The following is a 22,244-nucleotide window of genomic DNA, read 5'->3' as shown; positions in this document are numbered from 1 at the left end:
TCATTAAATCCATGCACCGGTTTGTTTTTATTCAATTTAGTTTAGTCATTACTTTTCACACTTGATGTTGCCTGTTGATACTTGACTCGCTGCAAAATGTCATTGTGGCGCACACACAAACTTAATTACAGCTAATCTAAAAAAATGAGTGTCCCCTCACATTAACATCACAGCGGAGCCATGTGTCCCCCCCCCCCCCACCACCCTCGCCGGATGTATTATTTTATTCCGCCCGGCCTGCTCCGATTAATTATTCATCAGGCAGGTGAATTGGGACGCCCACAGGTAGAAAAAAGGGAGGAACACAAAGTCCCTCTGATTGAAAGCTTTAGGGAGAAAAAGAGACGAACCCAATTGAAGGCGATGAAGGGCGTGCCTGTCCTAGTTTTATCATTTTAATATAGTAATACACACACACACATGCGCAGAGCGAGGCCTGTGTGTGTGTGTGAGTGAACGAGCACGTGTGCCTAAGCAGCTTTCAGAGCGGAGACAGAAGGCAAAACAGAGCGCCCCCGCTGGCATTCTCAGTGGTGTGACACAGAAAGCTTGTTGGTCGGGGCATTAAATCTTAATGCACAGCAGTGCCAGCGAGAGGATGGAGCAAATGAGAAGATGAGTGGGAGAAAGTGGAAGGAAAGGAGTAAGAGGTAGAAAAAGTCGAGTCGAAAAAGCCCAAGATACAAAGCCTCGCCATTTGATGCGCTTTCAAGATCCAGAAATGGTTCTTGTTCTATATGCAAATGAATCCCTCTCTCGACTTTTCCCTTTCCCCGCCTTCCTCGGCTGAGTGATAAACGCCGTCTACGGGTTATAAATCCAGAGGGAGTCCCGACAGGCGTCCCAATAAAGCGCTCTATTTTCTCCCTGTTTGTCGGCGGCCTAGAGGAAGTGAGATAACATTAAGGGGGATGAAGAGGAGGAGGAAGAGTGAAATTTCATCAGTGGGACACACACACAGGCAGGCACAGGCACACAAAGGCCGAGCGACAAACAAACGGAGGGGAGAACAAAAGAAGATGCATGAGTCGGCGGTGTCCAGTTCGCAAAACGCAAGCTCCTTGTCGTCAAGCCATCCGAGTTGGAATGAAAGTAGAAAGTAGATTGACCTTTTTTTTTTTTGTAGTCAAATAATTCAAGTTATTAGCAGCATTGACAGCTAAAAATGTTCAAACTTTCCTGTACAGTGTAGGGGACAGTTTGATCTATTTTCCAAATCCTTAAAGGGGAAAAAATCGTATCAAATTTCGAACAAGTCCGAAAGACTTTTTTTTTGGCTCCATCACTTGTGACAATATGAAAATTCCAGCAATGCATGTCAAAGTATTTGATGTTCTGGCAGCCTTTCTATAATGGCTGCAGCAAGCTTTGGCGTCCGTTGAGTCGTTCAGCCCGCTGCCAAGTACATCTTTAAAAGTTATTAAAAAAGTTTGGAGAAGGCTGAAAAGCAGTATCGGAGTGAAAACGATTAGCTGGTGTGAATGTTTAGTTGTTGCCGATCGGCGTTTGCAAAGTCATGTGTTTGCAGTTATGCATCCCCACGCAGAGATTTTATCTTAAGAGGTTGAGATATGAGCAAGGGTGAAAGCTCCGAGGATTCATTCCGAGTCCTCCCCTGCTCCAAAGAGGATTCCCACCTGGTAACAATTGAACCTCGGCCCGGTGGAGCGGACCCCGATGAGCGAAAAAAAAAAATGTCTGTCGGGAAAGCGGTTTCATTTTTCAATCAAATAAATCATGACCTTACAGAAAATAATTTTTGTCTTTTAATGGGCTCCCTCGCGTTTGAAGTTTGTCGGGGGACAGCTCAGCTTTGAAGTTCGTGAGGAGGCGGAGCAAACTTCCCACTAAGCGAGTGTGTGTTTGAGAGCGAGCGAGCGAGTGAGCAATCATATCGGCCTCCTCCACACGTCTTGCAAAAACGAGAAGTCCTCGGCACATGATAGTTACCCCGGCATATAATTTGCCTTCACGTTCCGGGAGACAAAAACACAAGCAATAATCAGAGTAGTCCGATACCAAGCCCCGAGTCCAATAAGCCAATCTAACTTTACGTCTTATCTCGAAACCATGAGTAAAAATGGCCCATTGTGGTTTTTCTGAGAGATGACCAAGTGGAAGCCAAAGATCTTTTTTGACCCACAAAGCTCTCCGTCCATTCATAAGCGCTGTATTTTTGTTCGCTACCAAGCTACAATTTGAGAAAAGCTTTGCATAAGAAGTACCAAAATATGGACAGTAGCAATCCTTTCATGTCTACATTTTGGCAAAATGGCCAGAAGCACATTTATGGAGCGGACAGATGTGCAAACGGTGCGCTAATCCACGCAAGCAACAAGACAAACTTGTGGGAATAAAGTACAAAGAGTCATCCGGGCGTGCCTTCCCGATAAAGACTTAAATATCCCTTCAAAAACGTTTCCCCTGGAGCGCTCGCACTACTTTCCGTGTGTACCTTCAGTCCAAGCGATCTGCTTTTGACATAAAGGCGATTCTTCAAAGGTCTGGAAGCGGCCCACTTTGACAGCACATCTGCCCGGGACGGAGACGCCCTCGCTTGTCTGCGTTGTGGGAGGAGCGCGGCGGCTATATACTTCGAGCTAATTCACTCCCCATAGCAAGCCTGCACTTGCCGTTGGGGCAGGAGTCACGCTTCGGATAGAAGTAGTATACGGCGCCGGCTTCACAAAGACTGACACGCAGTAATTTATAGACTTTGGGTAAGAGAGGGGGAGATGTCCATTGAAGATAAAAAGATTTTGAAAAATGAAAAGCAGATGATGAAAAGGGGAGACCTTGAGGAGATAAAATAAAAGTAAAAGGAGGGCAAAGAAAGTAAGCTAAAGTGCTGACAGGAAATAGTCGTGTTTGGTGGGTAAATATTGAATCGGCGAGATGTCAACTGTTTCCCTCCAGAGTCGTCTGTGTCAACGGCAAATAGACGCTTTGGCATCAAAACATAACGTGTCAACACGTTTATTTACCGAAGCGTCTGGCTCGGGTGTTGGCGACACAAAGGAAGGGTGAAAATTAGAACGGTATTCTTTTTTTTTCCGTCAGCACATGTCTGGAATTCGTGTGTGCGCTTATCGGTTAGATTTTATCTCGACAGCGGCTGATCAGTCAATGCCACCGACCGTGGAATTCCTTCGTCCGACATCTGTCGACAGTTTCGGCGCAAAAACAACACGAGGATTGCTGGACTTGAATGTTGCGTCAGCTTTTTTCTGTTTTAGTTTTGTCCAAATGTAAAGGTGATGAAACACGTGACATGCTGTTGAAAAACCACTGCAAAGGTTTTTATGTTCAAAAAGTGTCAACTTATTACAATTTTTGTGTGTGTTTATTATATGCACATACATATAATTATAATAAAAGGGACATTTGGGCGCCAGAAGGGAAAAAGAGGAGCGAGTCGCTTTCATGTGCCTCGCAGCACAGATCGCAGTGCTCAACAGCTGTTTGCCTCTCATCGTAAATGAACAGAAAATGGGAAGAAAAAAAAAAGACCGTGAAATGAAGAAACGAAAAAAGATCAAGTGAAAATTAATTACAATGAGAGAAAAAAAGCAACGATTTCTGAGTTTCCTTTTATTGAAAGCAATTATTATTATTTTTTTTTAAACTGCAAATATTGATGCTAATGCTATTGCTAGCCGCGTGATTACGTGTGGTGGCCGCTGCCAAGATAAAGCCGGTGGCCCCATAAGCTGCAAGCCTGGCCGAGCTCCTTTAGAACTTTTTGCACAACACAGCCCGCCATTGTGCTACAAAAAAAAAAAAAAAAAAAAAGCGCATTAGCTGCTGAGAAAAGGGCTTTCCCCTCTCAAACCCCCTCGGACAACAAGCTTGATAATTCAATCGCTCTCCGAGGCCGAGGATCCATGAAACCGCTCGGAATCCACTCCCCCCTCCCATCAGCTAAAAACTCCTTTCCCTTCCTCCATCATCTCCTCCATTAGGTAAGCGGCCTATATTTTGATCGATGTCGTCATTCCCGGCTTATCAAAGGACAATAGAGGAACGCCGCCTCATTGACATTTGAATGTACGGGTGAATTATGACGGGCGTCGCTTAAAGGCCGCTAAGGAGATAGCCATATATATTTGTGTGCGGACGAGAGATAAAAAAGGAGAAAGGGGGTCAACGTTGAGAAAGGGTTGAAGGAAAGGATACACGCTGAAGGAGAGGGGGATGAGAAGAAAAAGGAGTTCTTATCGCGTTGCCCTTGTCTTGACTTCCTCGCGGGGGCTTTGATGAGAAGAGAGAGAAAAAAAAAAATACTCTCGCTGGCACATCAGATTGAGATGATGCCAGCGTTTAGCCAAGTGAGCGCCGCGAGGCCGCTAGCGACAGCCTGCTGTTTTTCAACCAATCGCGGCCCAACCACGGCTTAGCCTCTCCTCGTGTGAATGTTCACCATAGATACGATACCTAATAGACGATGGCGTCCGGCTCGGAATGAAGCCGTCCGCCGGATTACGAGTAGACAGGATTTGCATAAGCGGCCGTGGATGTAACAAAAAAAATGAAAGAAAGACGAGGAAAGGAAACACAGAGAAGGGGGCTTAGAGAGTGGACCACACTTGCCAAGCCACTCGGGGATAAATCCTGCGGTTAGGATCAAGTATTCCCGGCAGCGATTTGGCCCCAGGTTGCCTCAAAGCAAAATGGAAAATAACAGGCTGGGAGTAAATAGGTGGCCGGGTAATGATAGCTCTGTCTAAAGTGGAAGAGTGCGGACAGATGAGGAGAATATCGGGAAGGAAAGAGGAAAGTGTGGGCCGAGGAAATGCGGCGGGGGATGACAAAAATGGGATGCGCTTCATTTTTCAAGCTTCCGATAACGGTTAATTAACAAGGTCAATAAGCGAGATGGGCGGCCATATTGGCACGCCGTCTTTAATAAGCTTCCGTTGTCGCTATCGGACGTATCGGCGGCCTTCCAATGGCTTTCCGATAATGACAAGCACCTCCTCCAGCTGGGTTCTTCTTCTTGGGTCAATCACATAAGACACACACACACATTGGACAGCTGCCAACGGGGAGCACCTCACGAGCATCATTAAATCCCGAGTGTTTGTATATTTTCGCCACCCACGGAGCTCGCTTGCATGTCCCCCCCGCTTGAGTCGTGCGGACCACCGAGGCAGAGAGGAACCACCTGTCCATCCAGGAAGCAGCACACACACACACACTCCAGCCAATATTAGCATATCCATATTTACTCACAGCTACCGCGTGCCTCGATGGGTTTCTTAATGGCTTCGCTTCCTTAAAGTCTGAAAAGTACGTTTCTTAAATCGTTTTGAAAACAGGTTCCCTTGCTCATCTAATCGCGACAGACAATGGAAGGCATTAATGATAAGAACGGGGATCAATAGCCGGGTCGGGTTATTGCCCGCAGGCTCCGTTTTCATCAGGGCGAGCGTCTGGAAAGCTTTTTAATTGAAAACGCTGCGCCCGTGGTGTGTAATGAGACATTTGATTGGCTGTGTAATAATATTTGTTGAAGTTCGATACCAGCGTGACGGCTCCCCGGCGATGATACTCTGTTAAGCGTTAAAGCTCCGGGCAATAAATGTGATATCAATACCTGCTCCAGAGTGTAACCCGAGCCCATGATGACTATCAGATAATGTAAAGACGTAAGACGGGATGCTCGAGATGCTGACAAATAGCGACAGGGGGAGACTGGCCAAAGCCTCGGCTCAATCTGTCGGATTGAAAATCCCTCTCTCGGAAACGTCGAGAAACGACTGGCTCGGAACTCGAGTGTCTTTCGTCGCTTCTCAGCGGCGGATTAGCTTGGAGATGGCTTAGGTGTGACGGAATATGGGGAGGGGGGGGGGTATGTCTGAAGTGGGCAAAGACTGTTGACGCTTTCGTGTGTGGCAGAAGAAATGTGCGAGGAAGTGTCCCAAGCTCTCTCTGGTGTTTACTGACAGGAAATGTTTGTCCAGGCATACGAGAGGGGAAGCTCGCCGCCCCGTATCGCAAACACTGGGAAAGTGGCCCAGCACACACACATATACACACAAGCGTGTAAAAAGGGGAATCTGACGGAAGCGCCAGTCTTTGTGAGGGAGGCGCGGCGGGGAAATGGAAGCGGGAGCTCGGGCTACTATTGCCGCGTTCCAGAAAAGCGGGAAGTCGGAAATTTCCGACCTCTGAGAAGGAAACATGGAATGGAATGTCAGTGGCAGTTGAAAGAATGCCCAAAATAGCAGTATGGATAATTTTTCAAAAGTCTCAAATGTATCAAACTATTATCACTCGTTATTGCCTTCAAAATATCTTTCAATCTTGAATAATGCTGCATAGCTGAGAGGCAAGATTTTTGTTGAAAACTTTCAATGGGTTCATAATGTGAGGAAATGACAGTCGACATGCACGTCCTCCCTTATTAGATTTGTTTTGATCATCCTAAAAGTTGGATTTCGCAGCACGGCGAGAAGAGCAGGCCTAACTTTTGAGTCAGCGCACGACTGCAGCGACAATCTCTTTTGAAAACAAACTTTCTCACCTACTTAGACGAGAAACTTTGCGCGACACTTCTCCCGGCTTATGATTGATTGCAAAAAAAGAAGTTGGCAACAATGATCGCGCCCGCGCGTGCGTGTGTGTGTGAGAGGTTTATTCCGGGAGCGCTTGCCAGTTTTTGTCTTCTCGGCTGTCCTGGCTGATGTTTTGATTTGTGTGTGTGTGGCTCGTAAACTAAAGGACAGCCCTTGAGGCCGTGTGAGCACGTGGGCGTGCATTCGTGCCGTTTACCGACACACATCTCTCTATCAGTGACGAGAGGACGCTCACGTGTGTGAGCTCGGTCGCACGCGCGTCACGGTGAGACAAAAGAAAATCGGACTTACTGGCAGGCGACGGCGTGCTGTAGCCGCTGAGAGGAAGTCCTGGCAGAGCCGGGGGCGACAAACTCCCCAACATGTGAGGGAAGAAGTAGGAGTAGGTGGGCATTGGGAAGCCGTTGAGGTGCGGGCCCGGCATGGGGTTGCCCTTCCCAGCCATGACGCGTGTCAAACCCCCCTGCAGTTTGTAACAGAGCCAAAAAGTGAGTCAGTGTCGTTCACTGGGCTGCTTTAATCCCCCCCCATGGGAATGCGGGATTAGTAGCGCGTAATCCAACAGTGTCCGGCGAAGGTCGGCGGAGGTTAAAATCCCGTACTTACTGAGGGAACAATGGTTGGGGTCTAAAAAGCAGCGCCAGGGTGTTTTGATCCTTGTGTGCCGCGCTGGCTCATGAGGAGGTCGGGTCCGTCGCTTCGACAAGGTGATGCTGATGTTGCACGCTTTCTCTACGGGGTTCCTTCCTCGCTCAGATCACATGATGCCACCATGTTCTCCCGGGACGGGCCTCCTCCTCCTCCTCCTCCTTCCCTCCCTCCCTCCTCCGCAGCCTCTGTCGAGAGAAATCAAACAAAAAGGGATCATTCGTTTTTTTGTTTTTTGTTTTTTGTAGACAGAGAGCTAAACCGTGCTTTTGTTTGGACGCTAATTAACGGTAATGTCTCGTCTGAAACCTTACGAAAACAACCCATCTGCCTTAATTACCTAATGGCGTGTTAAAAGTGAGGGGAGCGGCGGGCGCGAGATGTTTCCTCGCAGCTTTTGCGCCCCGCTCATTAACAGTGACAGGCTGCAAAATAGTACGTGAGACGAGCAAAAAAAAACAAAAAAACACACAAACGCCAACACAAAAGGAAAAACTTGGCTAATTACACGAGTTGCCGAAGCCAGAGGTGAGACCCAAGGTGCCACTCTGGGACCATCAGAGATTTGTTGCTGCAGAGTTTACTTTCAAAACAAAGACGCCGAATTGTTATCGGCGCAAGAGAGCGAACGTAATTGCTATCGAGAGGTACGTCGACACGGCGGCGTAAACAAGATTAAGAGAGTAGCGGGGCTTCAAAACAGCTTGTCACAACACAAGCGAGGTTTATTCTTTCCCGTAATGAGCCGTTTACGAGTCAGTATGAGGCAAAGTGGAATTATTGGTGAGGGGCGGATATGGCTTTGCATGAACATTGTTGCGTTGGAGCATGAATCACAAATGAACTCCCGGGAAGGGGGAGAGGTCAAGGCAGACATGTTGCCGCTTGTTTGGAGTGCGTAAAGCATCGGGATGTGACAGCGGCGTGTACAGATGGGAAAGCGACACATCGGGGAGCGTCAATCACTTGGAGACGATAAAAGGGAATGAATTTCAATCGACGTTGCAATTTTGTGACGTCATTTTCCAGCTGCGACATATACATGGTTACAATAAGAGTGATGTGTCAGCTCTAATAAGTCTCTTAATCAAACTGAGAGGTGACTTTACGAGCTTGGCCCTTTCTACTCATCGAGTTATTTTTATTGATTGTTTTGCTAGAGTACTCTTGTCACTTTGTCAGGGCGAGGTGGTGTGCGCCCCGGTCAGGCTAGAGGCGGAGCTTGTATTAGTCTGAAAGCTTAAACGCCATTTTTTTTTTTTAAATATAACCCATGGGAGGTGGTTATTGTAGTATTTGCTTTTAAAAGCCACTCTGTCTGCTGCCATTAAATCAAAAGTGAGCTGAGTGAAGTGATGCTAGCGTACTTTCAAAGCAGAAATGTTAAAAGCAACATGCTATAGGATTCAAATGAGCAATTGTGATTCAGCCTATAGTTGCCCGAGGGCTCGATTTATGCATTGAAGATTTTCAACTCTATTTTTAAAGCACTATCTTTGTCTAGCACATGTTATCTTCATTTCTGTATATGTTCCTGTAAGTGCACAACTGTACGGCGGCGAGCTCCAGGGGGATCCTAAGTGATCACTAACAGTAGGGGAAAAATAAACAAACAATCTGGGTCACTTGGTCTTTACTGTGGCGGTGGCATGTAACAGCCAGAGAAGAGGAAGGTTCAGAGGTCGCGTGGCACCGGAGAGCGTAATTGCTTGTGACAGCAAACTTTGAATTAATCATCGGCCAAGCAGCAAATGGCAGAGCGAGGTCGGGGGTGGACGGGTGGACAATACGGAGAGCGGAGCCACGGGGGACGACCGATGCAACGCATGACATACAGTATATGGCGCGGATATAAATAGACATGAGCAGAAAGCTTATACAATCCTGACTGAAACTGACATGAAAAAATAACAGCAGATGCGCTAACCTGCCTGTTGCTGGACAAAAGGCCCGCTTAGCAAGCGATGAATGAAATATGAAATATCGTCCTTAGGTTTTAAAGCGACATCTGGCGATACTCTCGTGAGACGACGTAGCGAAACCCGCCGGATGACTTTGAATTTCACTTTGAAGGCTTAAGTGTAAAACAGCCGGTGGGGGAGAGCACAAAAGGCTGTTGAACTTTTTTTTTTTTTACATGTGCTCCATCATCCATGTATGGCAAAGGTGCTAGTAATGGAAGTCGCTCAGGCATGACACCTTCAAATTTTCATGAGGATCGCTTTTGTGCGCTTCGATACATGTCACTGGATTCAGTCGCGAACGCACGGATGTCCAACAAGTCTAGATTTTTTTTTTATATTATTCAATAACATATTTTTGTCCCTCGTGGAGATTCACTGCAAGAGCAGCAAGTGTGGGAGGGGGGGGGCTGGCGAGTATGCGAAAGTGTGCTAAGTGCACATCCAAGCCGGTGAGAAACGTCAGCTCTTTTGCCAAAGCCCCCCCCTGTGGCTTGGATGCACTTGTCAGCGAGGCAGGCAGGGTGACATTTGTGCCTCACCTCAGAAAGGTCACACGCTAATTATCTCAAAGGACAGCGAGTGGCCGGACCTGCAAAGAATAAAAGCCCGTGTAGAAATTGACCATCTGCACCGCCCTGGATACACACATGATATCATATTGAGGTATACTCGGTCAATATTTGCAAGAGGCTATGGTTACGGAAAGCTCACGTGCTCATAAACACACAAGCCTGGAAGGTGTATACACAAAAAGTCCCACTTGTGCTCAAAGAAGGTCGGAGTTACAAAATGCCATAGATCAGCGATAGCAACGGCCCGCGGCAAGCTCCTTGTGTCTCGCTCTTCTGGACATTTTTCCAGCTCTGTAAAAACATGAAGGGCTGGGCTCCATTGTTTACACAGCTGGCTCTACCGAGCCGCTTGCTTAATATGAAATATGAAAAGAGCGGAGAGGTGAGAGGGGGAGAAAGAACGACGAGGAGAGCCAGGGTAGAAAGGCGGGCTTTTTCGGAGGGGCAATCCAAATGACCGTGATGAAGCGCTGACCCGATTCTGACACGATAAATGTATAAAAATTCTCTTCAATAATCGTTTGATCTGACCTACATACCAGAAAATTGAATTATATTCTACTCACGGAGAAAACAAACAAATGTTTGTTATTTGCTTGACCTTTTTTTTTAATGACATTTCCGATAAAGATTTTAGATTCAGACAAAGTGTCCGCGTCAACCCGAAAAGGCAGAACATGATAAACATGTGACGTTTATCCAATATGTTGTGACCTTATTAAGACATGTCATTTTTGAAAAAGTGCTTTTTTGCGTCAAACAGACTATGAAGTCATCAGAGGCCATTTGTAAACACTCCACAAAGTTAATAACCACGAGGTCAAGCCAGCTTTTTGCAAAACCCTCGCAACAACACTCAACCCAGCTCATATTAAGCTCGTGTTTCTCACGAGAGCGTTAGCAAGGCGACACCATCGCTAACCTTGTTCCAGTTAGCCGGAGAGGCCCTACGTAAATGAAGACCACATTTCTGACCTGGACTCCAAATATACAGTACCGAGTCAAAACACTTTTTCATACACACCTCCGAGCCAGATATTTACACGACTTTGGAGTCTCACGGGGGGTGAACACAACACGGATTGTTCAACACACATGCGTCAGGCGCGCTCACGCAATCAACATACATCCGCGTCGGCACACAAGGTTGTGTCACCTTTGAATACCTCCATCCAGGATGTCAAGCTAACAATGTTTTGAGAAGGACCTGAGCACATATTTCAACACAGAAGATCCGATGACACGAGAGTGAATGACGCACTTGAAGGCAGGGCCCCCTTCCTGTTTATGCCGCCGCTCGCCCGCTTGAGGATCAAAAAAGAAGCGGCTGTGCACTCTTGAAGGAACGACTGCAAATAACCTTTTTTTTTTGCATCACGGAAAAAAAAAAATCACTGTGATTAGTTTTTAATCATCATGCTTTTGCTACGCTTAGTAAAATGGAAATAGAATTGCAGCAATATGAGTAACATGCCAACATAACACGTGCTCACATAACACACTGTGACCTTTCTAGGACATACACGCAAAGGCTAGTAAACACAAACAGCAAGGATCCGATTGAGTGACCCAGAGGTCACAGATCCAAATAGAAAAGCTTTGAGATTAAGAGCACGCATTAAGCACATATATCTACTCTATATTTGTTTACATACATACGGTATAACGCTGAGATCGTGCCAGCTGGAAGCATGCAAAATAAAATTCAATCATTCGATCGCAGCAGCTGGATGGCGCCAAGTACGACCGAGGGGGCTTTAAAAGGCGGCTGCGCGGGAAAATCGTGTCTTTTTTTTTTTTTAATCTCGCGTGAGTGTGAGCGGTGACTCTCAACAGCTCCTGCGTGACTATTTATATTGTCTGTCTACAAATGTTGCTGCACCATTTGTGTTGAGCCATCCTAAAAAGGCTCAATGTAGGACTCTGAAGAGCAAGTGGGACACTCATCTGGCCACAGTTAATCCCCCTCTAATAGAAAGACATCAACAAAGACGAATCTCTCCTTGTCCTCCCTCGGCTTCGCTCGCAGAGTCATAAAACTCCCATTTGAAAATGCATGGGCGCCATAAGCTGCCAAGCCTTTCTATTAACCGCGTTATAGCGTAGGTGACTATAGCTGCTGACGACAGCCGGGGAATTCGGCTTTCCATTAGGATAGGGGGAGGGAGGGGGCGAGGTGGGGGTAGATGAGATGCGAGGATGAGAAATGAGACAGAATTGAGTCATTTTTCTCTTTGGCGCGGCGCTGCAATCCGACGCCTGGATGCTTGAGCGCGTGGAAAATGGCAGCGCTTATGAAATAAGCTTAGCAGCACATTTGCTAATCGTTAAAACGTGCGTATTTATCGGCGCGTATTTACGAAGTCTCGCGTACCTCTCCGGCGACGGCAAAGATGGATTGATTGGAGGGTTCCTCTGAGATCACCCCCCCCCCCCCTTCCCCGACACCCTCACAGTGTCCTTAGGCGCTCACCAGATGACTATTGATCGGTTAATTGATTGATTGGCATCTGGCCGACAATGAGTCAACAACATCATCGCTCTTCCGTGGACTCGGGCGCTCAGCCCCCCGCGCGACAAGAAATTTAAACAGCTACATCCTGAAGACAAACGTCTGCACGAAATTTCTTTCCCCTCAGGATGACGTTCAATAACTCTTTGATGCCAAACTCGTGGAGATAGTATCTTCCCCGAAACCACACTAGACTTCCCCGGCAACTTCAGATACATAAAAGGTACTATTTACTTACCCATAAATCTTTTATAATCCAAGGCAATTTCTCACGTCCTTGAACGTGACACTAAACATCAACCTGCACTTGATAAGAGCATCTGCTTAATGTCTTTGAATTAAAATGTAAATGAGATTTCAATGGTTTGGGTGAAACTCCGACATGCCAGCCTGGATTTTTCCCCTCATAGTTCACCTCGTCTCATCCCCGCCTCCCTTTGGCGCTCGAGTCAAACACGGACTATGAAAATTAATGAGGGAGCTGCTAAAGCAGGGTTGACACTCGAGAACAAGGCTCCCGTCCCCTCTAATGGACCATATAGACAATGTCGGACGCATTTCAATTAACAGACAATGGGATTACATGATATTGTAACACATAGGGAGGGTCATGTGACTTAATAGGACGACGTAAAGGGGTGAGTGACACCGAGGAGAGAACATCTTAATGCACCGTCGCCACGGCGATGAATCGGGTCCGGCGATGGGGGGGGGGGCGGTATCCGAAGGCCGCTAACGGCCGCCGCCGCTGTCAGACTCGCATTAACCTTGAGAACAGCCAGGGGAGCGTATTAGCCCCGCTGACCTCTCCGCTTCACAAACACACAACCTCTGTTGTGTATGAGTGAAGGGTGTGTGCGCGCTTTGTCAATCCGCTCGCCAGTGTCTTATAAGCGCCATCAGTGGGATTAAATCAGTCCATCAAAGGCTGTCTGGGTTGAAGTGAATTCGCCTAAGTCTTTCCTTTTGCCCCCGAGGTGAAGGTCTGTGTCGAGCAGTAATAGCACTCCCAAAGCTAATTTTGTGTACACAGGTGCGCCCGCCGGCCACCAGATGCGCTCACGGTTTGACAAAGACGATGACGAACATTTGTCCGAAGTCTATGGAATACAAACAAAAACTTCCATCTGATCCCGAGATGACTTTGAATTCAATTGAGCTGTGATAATATTTGGATTTTCACTGGCCTATGCAGAGGAAAAGAAAGTAAATATTTTGGGAATATTTTTTTTTGCTCCGACGGACATCAAGGCTTGTTGTCGACTTCCAACAAAATACATGGACGCTTTTGTGCCAGCCTTGACATATTTTTGCCCACCAGACTGTCCTTCACTCACACTCCCAAGGCCTTGGGGGGGGTGCAAAAAGCTTTTAAAGTGCATTTGTGCCTGAGTGGCCAGAACATTGCGCTGCTGTCGCTTCACCACGCCGGACGGCGCTAGTGCGCATCCGCACGGATCCGAACGGTATTTTTAGAAAGCTGCTGACAATATCATGTCCCCGAATGGGTGTAATTGTATTATGCTGGAGGTGCTAAAAGCTTTGACTTGGGGAAAACGCGTCACAGTTCTCAAGATGAGAAGCTTTGAAGAAAAGTCAGGAGCGGCGCGTGGAGGACATACATACAAAGTCAGCATTAAAAAGAAAAAAATACTCCGGGAGGAGGAAGAAAGAATCCTAAGGGGCCAGTTTTCTAAGAACTCGAGAAGACAAAGGAGGATGATTTTCCATTTTGTGTAGGGGAGTAGGGGGGGCACGTGTTGGATGGCGCTTTTGGTATCGGCAGCTCTTGAAGGTTCTTAACGGCCCTGTGATGATAGATGAAAGACTGAACTTTAATCAGAATGGTGCCTGAAGCATTTTCAGGGAGGTAAACAGATTATCAGTCAAGCCCTCCTTCCATCTTCCCTCTCATTCTGCCGTCCTCCTTCCTCGGCACATGACCACTTCTGACACCGGCGTGCCATTAGTCTCTTTCCCATCAGCACCTTCCCTCCTCCACCATATGCCCCTCATTTTTACCTCCACGCTACTTGTCAGGAGAAGAGACCACCTCCCTCCCCCTTGCAGTCCGTCGGAACTTCAAAGCGCCTGCCTCATCATCCGATTTTTATATCTCATAGCTTCATCCACCATGAAATTATAAGGTGCGAAATCTGTATGAAAACACGGGCTATTCATAGGTTGTTGTAATGGATTATTGTCATTTTTTTATTCCCCACTTGCCCGGATTATGTGTTGGAGCTAATCTGCAAGGATGTACATTTAAAAAAAAAAAGCTGTATTGAAGCTTGTTTAAAGTTTCCTCTCCAAAAGGATCAATAAAAACTTTACAGGCAAGCTAGCTGTGCGTGAGAAGAAAGCTCCACGTTCTAATTTGGGAGCTGTCAAAATGTGTCTTCTTCTTCTACCCACCATCATTTTGTCATGCAAAGAATTGCACATGTTGCCTTGCATAACGACGCCGGCATCCGTGTTCCTCGTTTGAATCGTACACAAAAGCACCTCAGGAGAAGGAAAATGCTAATAAAGCTATTAATGATAGATCCGCACGTAATTCAAAGTGGCAGCGTGCGAGGAGGAAGACAAGATGGGGAGCATCGTCTTAAGAGAAAACCGGCGGGAAAAAAGGGAACGTGTGGGAGTCTAGAGAATGCCGGATTGGGAAGAAAAAAAAAAATCGCTTGTCGGGAAATTGAAAAGCTCGTTAAGCACTCACATGCTCGGAGATAATGCACTTGTACATTTAACGTACACATCAGAAGGGGAGGGGGGGGGAGTGTGAATTGAGGCCATTACCTCTTTTTCAACAACTTCCCTCTCAAAGCATTAATTGTTTTTTCATTATCTGGTACATTCCAACGAGCGCAGTCTAATGAAGGATGCCAGATCAGAAACTCACAGAATGTCCACCTTGGAGATAAAATGCGGCCATTTCTCAATTGAACGCCGCTAATACGAGAAATGCTATCGCTATTCTACATGTATTTATTTAAGAGGACCATAAGACAATCCTGACTCAGGGAGAAAGGCTGAGGAACATAATCTGCAGAACAGTAACGAGTTTGCCGATTCGTTGGAAAGTTTCCGACCCTTCCTGTTCCCTTTAAAACAACATAGCTGTCTTATTTGATTTTTTTTATTTTTTGAAGCGGATGAAGTCTGTTAAGAAAATGAACGAAGACTTTGGTGACTGCGGGAAACTACTCAAGTGGAGCTGAAAAGGAGAATAATAGGTGGCTCTTAAGAAGGGAGGAAATGAACAACTGAAAATCAATAAAGCTCCAGAAAGAGAGAATAGGAGAGCGACAGCAGATGAGACACGCATTGATTTTTGTAACGAGGCCGAGCGGCGGGCCGGCGTGAGCGATGACGGCCGAACCCGGCCCTAAACAACCAAAGTGAAACGGACAAGATGAAAACAAAAGAGAACACAGGAGAGTAACAAAGAGAGACAGGAGGGGAGGGGTGGAGCCAACGAGTGAGAAAAAGGTACCTCCTTTACCTCCGTCTCAATTTGCACAAAACTTTCATTACTACCAATTTGGACCAGGAGCCGGAGGCCGGGCCATTAGGCAAACTCGGCATCAATCAGCCTAATCGCCCTCCCAGGCTGCTAAATTACAGCACCCGCTTGCTTATTAAAATTTGTCGCCTGTCTTCTAACGCTGTTGGAGATGAGATGCCCCCCCCCCCCCCCGCCTCAGACAAATGGCTTCTAAAGAAGAAGAAGCGAGAAGGAAGGATGGGACAGGAGAAGGTTATAAAAAAAAAAGAAGAATGGGCTCGCTGGGACTGAGAGGATCACAGAGCGAGTTGGGGGGGGGCGATTATCTGGCTTGATTTATACACTCAAGTAGATGCGCTGTGGGTTCGCACACACACACACACATTCTCCCAAATTCATGCTTGTCAAAAGCAACACACACACATTTGTAAAGGAGCTTTGCCTATTGCACACTCAATCAAAGGCGCTCGACAGATAAGACACATGATGAATGGTGTAATTGAAGGCGGCGGTGGCGGGGTAATGCCGAATCGCTCCAGGTTCAGGCGGGAGGGTGGAGAAGAGCGTTGAGTAAATGATTAGCCGGCGGGATTTATTTTTATTGCCCGGTATTATTATAAAATAGTGACACCGCCTGCCTCGCCTATTGTATCACGCCTCCGGATTCACTTTTGGGATGTGAGGTCGGATCAACAAATCACAAGGTCATTTAGTAGAGTGGAAGGAGGCTTGCTCCATCATCGAAATAATATTTAATATCTGATCTGTCCATTTGTCACGTGCTGGACTGTCCACGCGGTTCTTCTGTAGAGGGACTCGCTCTTCATCTGTCCTCTACTTGTCTGGTCCACGGGATGACCCTGATTTACGGCGCTATACTTGTCGGCGCTTAATCGCTCTTAATGGATCTTGATTTGTGGCACATGAGGAGATCATCTCGATTAAGGAAGCACGCTAAGTTGTTGACCTTCTTGCATCATTTGAACTAGTCAGTCTGAGGTGGCCAATTATTTACGCATTTTGGACTAAGGGGGAAAAAAAAAGTTCATTTTGGTCGGACGTGGGTGATGTCACATGACACGATGATTTGCAAATCAATTGCAGAAGCACTGGCGGGACAAAAATACAAGCGTTAGCTGGTGCAAGCGTGCTGCGGTTGCAAGAAGCGTGTCGAGCATCAACACGTACAGGACACGGTAAACAGAACGAGGGGGGGAGAAAACCACATCGCCCTCTGTGTGCCAACCGTGACCTCACACAAGCGGAATCATCACACGGCATTTCTACCTCTGTTGGTCTGCAGCGGCCTTTTTTCTGTGTTGAAGTTCACACTGATTAAGAGGCACTCTGTTCAGCCAAGTGGGCATCCGGCCGGCAGACTACCCGCATCGATTGCTCGGACCGCCTCGCCTCCTGGAAGTAGATGGAAGGGGGGGGAAGACGAAAAAGGGGCAATATTAGCTTAAATGAAAGTTTATTAGCTGCATCAGTCAGTCAGGTGGAGGGGAGGGGGGGTGCCCCAGGCTGTTCTCTCTCAATCTATTTCCCACTCGCCCCCTCCTTTCTCATGTGTGAGGGGAGGGGCAGGCATGACGGGAAAACATTAGCTCGTTGGCAAGCCGCTGGTATACCATCCAGTAATTGGCTTGGGTAATGCTCCTGTCCAAACAAATGGTGTGCGGCCTAACCTTGTTACCAGCGACCCGCCCTCATCGTGCAATCGGTGAGCGCTGACGTTTTTCTGTTGACATCTTTTATTCAAACATACCCAAATTGCATTTGAGGGAGGAGGCGCCATCGAGACGGAGGAAGAGGGAGAAGTGCCATTTTTTTTTTTTTTTTTATGCTCTGCATCTCATCACCCGGCTGTCTGCCTGATCGCAAGCTGAGACGCTAATGTCTGTTGTGTGTGTGTGTGTGTGTGTCTATGAGTCATCTCCATCTTATCATCCGGATAGTACGTGAATGAAAAGAAGACAAATAACGGGCATAGAGTGCAACGTTGTATGCAGAGCCATGTGTGTGTGTGTGTGTCATGGCAGCCCTTCACTCAACCAGCTATCATCTCCCACCAGACGGGCCCCACCAAGCTGACCCAGCTGGATAATGAGATCCATTATGATTTACGTGCCAAGAGGACAGCGAGACAGAACAAAGACACACACACACATCGTCGGGGTGTACATGTCAAGGTGTGCGCCGATCTTCCGCTGGATGTGCTGATGAGCTCTGCCGCAGTTTCATATTTCACTTTTCCATTGTGTGCGAGTGTTAAGAGCGCAAGTCTGGTACTTGGACGACTCGGTGCCGGTGAAACCGGAGAAGTGAGACTCCACAATGCAAATTCACCCTCACACATTGCCCAAGGGGTCTTAGAGGCCAAAAGGAAAAAAAAAGGAAGCGGGGATGTGTTCCTGCCAGGTATTTGTGTGTGTGTGTGTGTGGTCGAATTTGTTGGCGCTGCAGCGGCTGTCAAGCAAATTTCACAAAAGCAGTCGGCACATTCCGAGAATGGAAGCCGACGATTTGATCTAAAATTCCTCAAGTCGTTTCAATGTGAAAACAAAGAGTGTACACAAAGATGATTACGAAACTGATGATTATTATGAAACACAAATGACCCCCCCCACACACCATTCTTGGTTGCGGGAATCCCCTCCTCGCACAAAAACATCAGCGCTTTGAGAGCAGGGCAAAGAAAACAATGGCAGGATTCTCTGCTGTTCCTGCTTTGCTCGGGATTCAAATGACGCCAACTCAATTAGTGAGCCCAAATGTCAGGAGATGAACACTGCCGGGGAGCAATAAGGACACCAAAAAAAAAAAAAAAAGTACAAACACCTCACATTCCTGCAGCTCAATATTGAATTTTTGGACGAGGTGAAAACAAGGTAGATGAGAAGGAGCTGACAAGCTTCAATAAAAAAGTCAAACAAATTAAAATAACATCAAAGTGAATGAGGATGAACAACGCGTTGGCTCAGAGGGTGTGTTGTCGCTAAGAAAATATGAGGCGTGATAATTGCTGTTAATTGAATTTTAGCTTTATTGCTCTATTGGCGTGGATTCAACTCATACGTGAAGGTATCACGAGATGGCAAACATTTGTTCAGTAGCAACTTTTTATGTATCCCCACTAGGACAAATTTCAATATCCTCAAATATTCAAAGCTTCATTTCGCCAAGTATATATATTTTGACATGACTTAAAAGTGATTTGGAGAGCAGGCTATGTTAGTTTCATAGGATTTAAAAAAAAAAAAAAAGGTATGTGGTATTTTTCTATGATTTACAAGAAGCCCGTGATGGATTTCCACGAGATGTTTTTTGGATTAGAGTCTTAGAATACTCATAAATAGCATGTGAATTGTATCTTGTGTTTTTGGCTGGCGCAAAAGAAGCATACTGAATTTCATTGGATGTTTTTATGTTCCAAAAAACACGCAGCAATAAAAACTCGCAACCCATCTAGTCATTATCTCAGTTCTGCGTGCGTATGCAGCGATACGCTATCCCGAAACGGTCAGCTGCTCGCGCTGCTATTTTCAAAGTGTTTAGTCTGCTGGGGGACTTTTGGAAGCCACATTCACGCTGTTATGGCACCGCTCGGGCCTAAGTGCGCACGCTGCGACCAAAATAAGTCCCCCGGTGACCGAGCGCAACAAAACAGATCTCGGGGAAAGGTGCGTCAATACCCCCCCCCCCCCCTCATCCTCCGCCGCTTAAGAAAACTCACAGTGGTGCCAAATCTAATCGGTTCCTTCAGCGCCAGGTGGTTTTCATTGACGGAGGTCCGACGCTCGGACGGAGGAAATTGGCTCCTCAGCGCGCGTTTATCGCTCGCCCAATCCGGAGAATGTGTTCCAAACACCTTTTTCCTATTACGCCCCACCATTAAGCGCCATTGTGCGGAATTAGACGCAGTCTACAGAATAAGTGGAATCTAATTCATGGCCTCTTTTTCACGGCCAGTGGCTGTGCTAATGAAGAGGATGAAAGAGAAGTGTTAATCAAACTGAGCATCTCATCTGTGGAGAAGAAGGAGTGGAGGAGAGATCTCAAAGTGGCTCCTCGGGGATGTTTGCAGGGGGGGAGGTGCGAAGGATCCCCGGCATATTTATCTGTTGTGTTATTATCTTGCTAAATGAATACTAGCTTTGTAAACTGAGCTGTCGGTTCAACAAAATCTAAATAAAACAAGTCCCCGGGCCCTGCCGCTAATAATTGCGCGGCGAGATCTCCACGGGGGCCGTCCCTGTCCGCTCGCCGCCATTGAATCCCTCCCGGGCTCGTCTGTTTTGGAATACCAGCGCTAACGAGGAGGGTCTGATTAGATTGAAATGTCAAGAGAGATAGGGACAATACAGTTATCTTCCGAATTATGGCCTATTAAAGGGCCCGAGCGGCGCACCTCCCTTTTCGACTAACTAATCACCGAGTCCATTCATCATCCGCAGACAGGGGCGTCGTTTTTGGAGGGCACATTCCTTTATTCCGCCCCGTCATGTTCAACCTGGTTGAACGTATAGAAGGAATCATATTGGAACGAGTTGCAAAAGCACGTGATGTTGCAACCGAGGCCCGAAGTCTCCAAAAAAACTGCCAGAGAGGGAGAGGAGGAGCTTGGAGTGTCATTTCTCTCTCTGTCAGCTCCCTGCCGCCCCCGTTGTCCCCCTCTTCCTAAGTCCCCCATCACCCCCGTGAGATGTGGCTGCTTGGTGGGGACAATTACCGACTGACACTTCATCATGGGCCGCCCGACAGGCGCTGACGGCCCTCGTCCAAACAAATGATGCCGGGGTCGAGGTTGCGGGCCTGCCTCCGAGTCTGCCTGCCTCCAAGCCCCGAAGCGCGGCCCTGCGCCGCATTAGCAAACACGCACACACACTAACATTAAGAGAGACTCCTTTAAGAAAAACACATTTATCAGCATGTGTGTGGGGGGGGGTGATGGAGAACGGGGCGCTCGGGGCGCTACACCGCCGTCAACTCCCATCCTCCGCCGCATTTATACGCACCCGGCGAGATTACACATTTAAATGTAATCATATGATGGGGTTAAAAAAGCCAACAAGGTAAGATGGCCATCAATCAGCGGCGCTGCGACAAATGCAGGAATCAATTAGCCTTGACATCCCTCTCCCCAGGCAAACCATCCACTCAGCCATTCGCCTTGGGTGAGGAGCCGTCACCTTTATGCTCAAAGTGGGTCAACAGCTAATTGTCAAAGGAGGAATATTGCGGTTTAGAGCTAAACATGAGCTCACAAAAAAAAAAACAGGACTGAGAAGAAGCCTATGATGGGGAAAACTAGACGCAACAGGTATCGACACATACTAGTGGTATCGGTACTTGGTATCGGCGACGACTCAACAATAACTCAAACTAATACCAGTGGAAAAAAACTAAAACAACTATCATCATTCATACAAAACAAAACACCGCCATCTAGGGGGCTCTGTTAATTATTACAAACATGAATCCCAAAGACACAATTATCAAGACCCTCTTCTACGCACACGTTGAAAAACTCCATGAAGAAACCCCTGTCTAGATGCCTTCAACATACTTCCTTGAGACCAATTACTACTTTCCTACGAGTCCAGGGTTTTGGCGCCATCTTGTGACAGCAGGGTGTAAGTTCAAGAGTAACAAGCAAACCACATTTTCCACATCCGAATGCGCTTTCATACGTCTTTTCTCATTATTCTGCGATTTTCCCCCCGTTTTTATTATCACATTCTTTTCATCTGTGTAACTGATGTTTTCCCAATTGATAAATGTGTTTATGTGTTTACAAGCCACTGTCGAAGATAAATAAAAAGCCGAGGTACTGCGGTGGGAGGGTAAAAATGAAGGGCGAGGGAGGAGGGGGGGGGAACCAGAGTCATGCGTCATGTTGGAGCGGCCCTTGAGAACACTCTCAATCTTTCTGTCAATATTCAAGCGCGCCGGATTGTGTACGCCATCATTAAAAAACGGACACGTCCCTGTTTATTCATCATAAGGACAAGCCCTTGTAAACAAGTTGGGTGTTGCCAGTGTGTGTGTGTGTTTAAAAATGGCCGCTCGTTGGACAGTAATGTGACGCTCGTTAGTCATGTCGGCGAGACAAAGCTACCGCTCGCCTACCACATGTGAATTTAAATACGATGACATCATACAATTGCTTACTTAAAGAACAACAGGTGAGAGCGGCCGCGGAGAAACAATCAGGGGGGGGGGTCGTGCTTGACATATACGATTCATGTGGTGGTGATGTTGACCTGCCAGGGTCACTGCTGGCTCATTCCTGCACACACAGCCCCATCATCCGTGTAACTGGACACTAGCAAAACAGTGACACACACATACATCAGTCACAGAAAGGAAGACAAGCGGAGCATCCCACAGGTTGGACCACATAGGTGGGCTTGGGAAAAAAAAAAAAGACAAATGTGTTCAGTATGTGGTGTCAGTGCG

The 22,244-nt window shown here is 47.0% G+C and overlaps 1 protein-coding gene across 3 annotated transcripts in view; it reads right to left on the bottom strand.

Annotated features, from left to right (window-relative positions):
• Positions 1-22,244, bottom strand: part of LOC148382591 (retinoic acid receptor alpha) — a 69,114-nt gene that overhangs the window by 33,701 nt on the left and 13,169 nt on the right. For 2 of the 3 annotated variants that reach the window (XM_088360071.1, XM_088360070.1), the window contains 3 exons: positions 17,070-17,195; positions 7,185-7,414; positions 6,870-7,041 (listed from right to left, as the gene is read on the bottom strand). In XM_088360071.1, the coding sequence (XP_088216197.1) occupies positions 6,870-7,023 (154 nt within the window). In that variant the 5' untranslated portion in view covers positions 7,024-7,041; positions 7,185-7,414; positions 17,070-17,195. The remainder of the gene's footprint in view (positions 1-6,869; positions 7,042-7,184; positions 7,415-17,069; positions 17,196-22,244) is intronic. The other variant, XM_088360073.1, reaches the window with a different exon arrangement.

Source organism: Syngnathus floridae, chromosome 18, assembly GCF_059516105.1.
Source record: "Syngnathus floridae isolate MCC-2025c chromosome 18, RoL_Sflo_1.0, whole genome shotgun sequence".
Lineage (NCBI taxonomy): Eukaryota > Metazoa > Chordata > Actinopteri > Syngnathiformes > Syngnathidae > Syngnathus > Syngnathus floridae.
The sequence above is the reverse complement of the archived record's forward strand: the minus strand, read 5'-3'. Positions and strand labels throughout refer to the sequence as shown.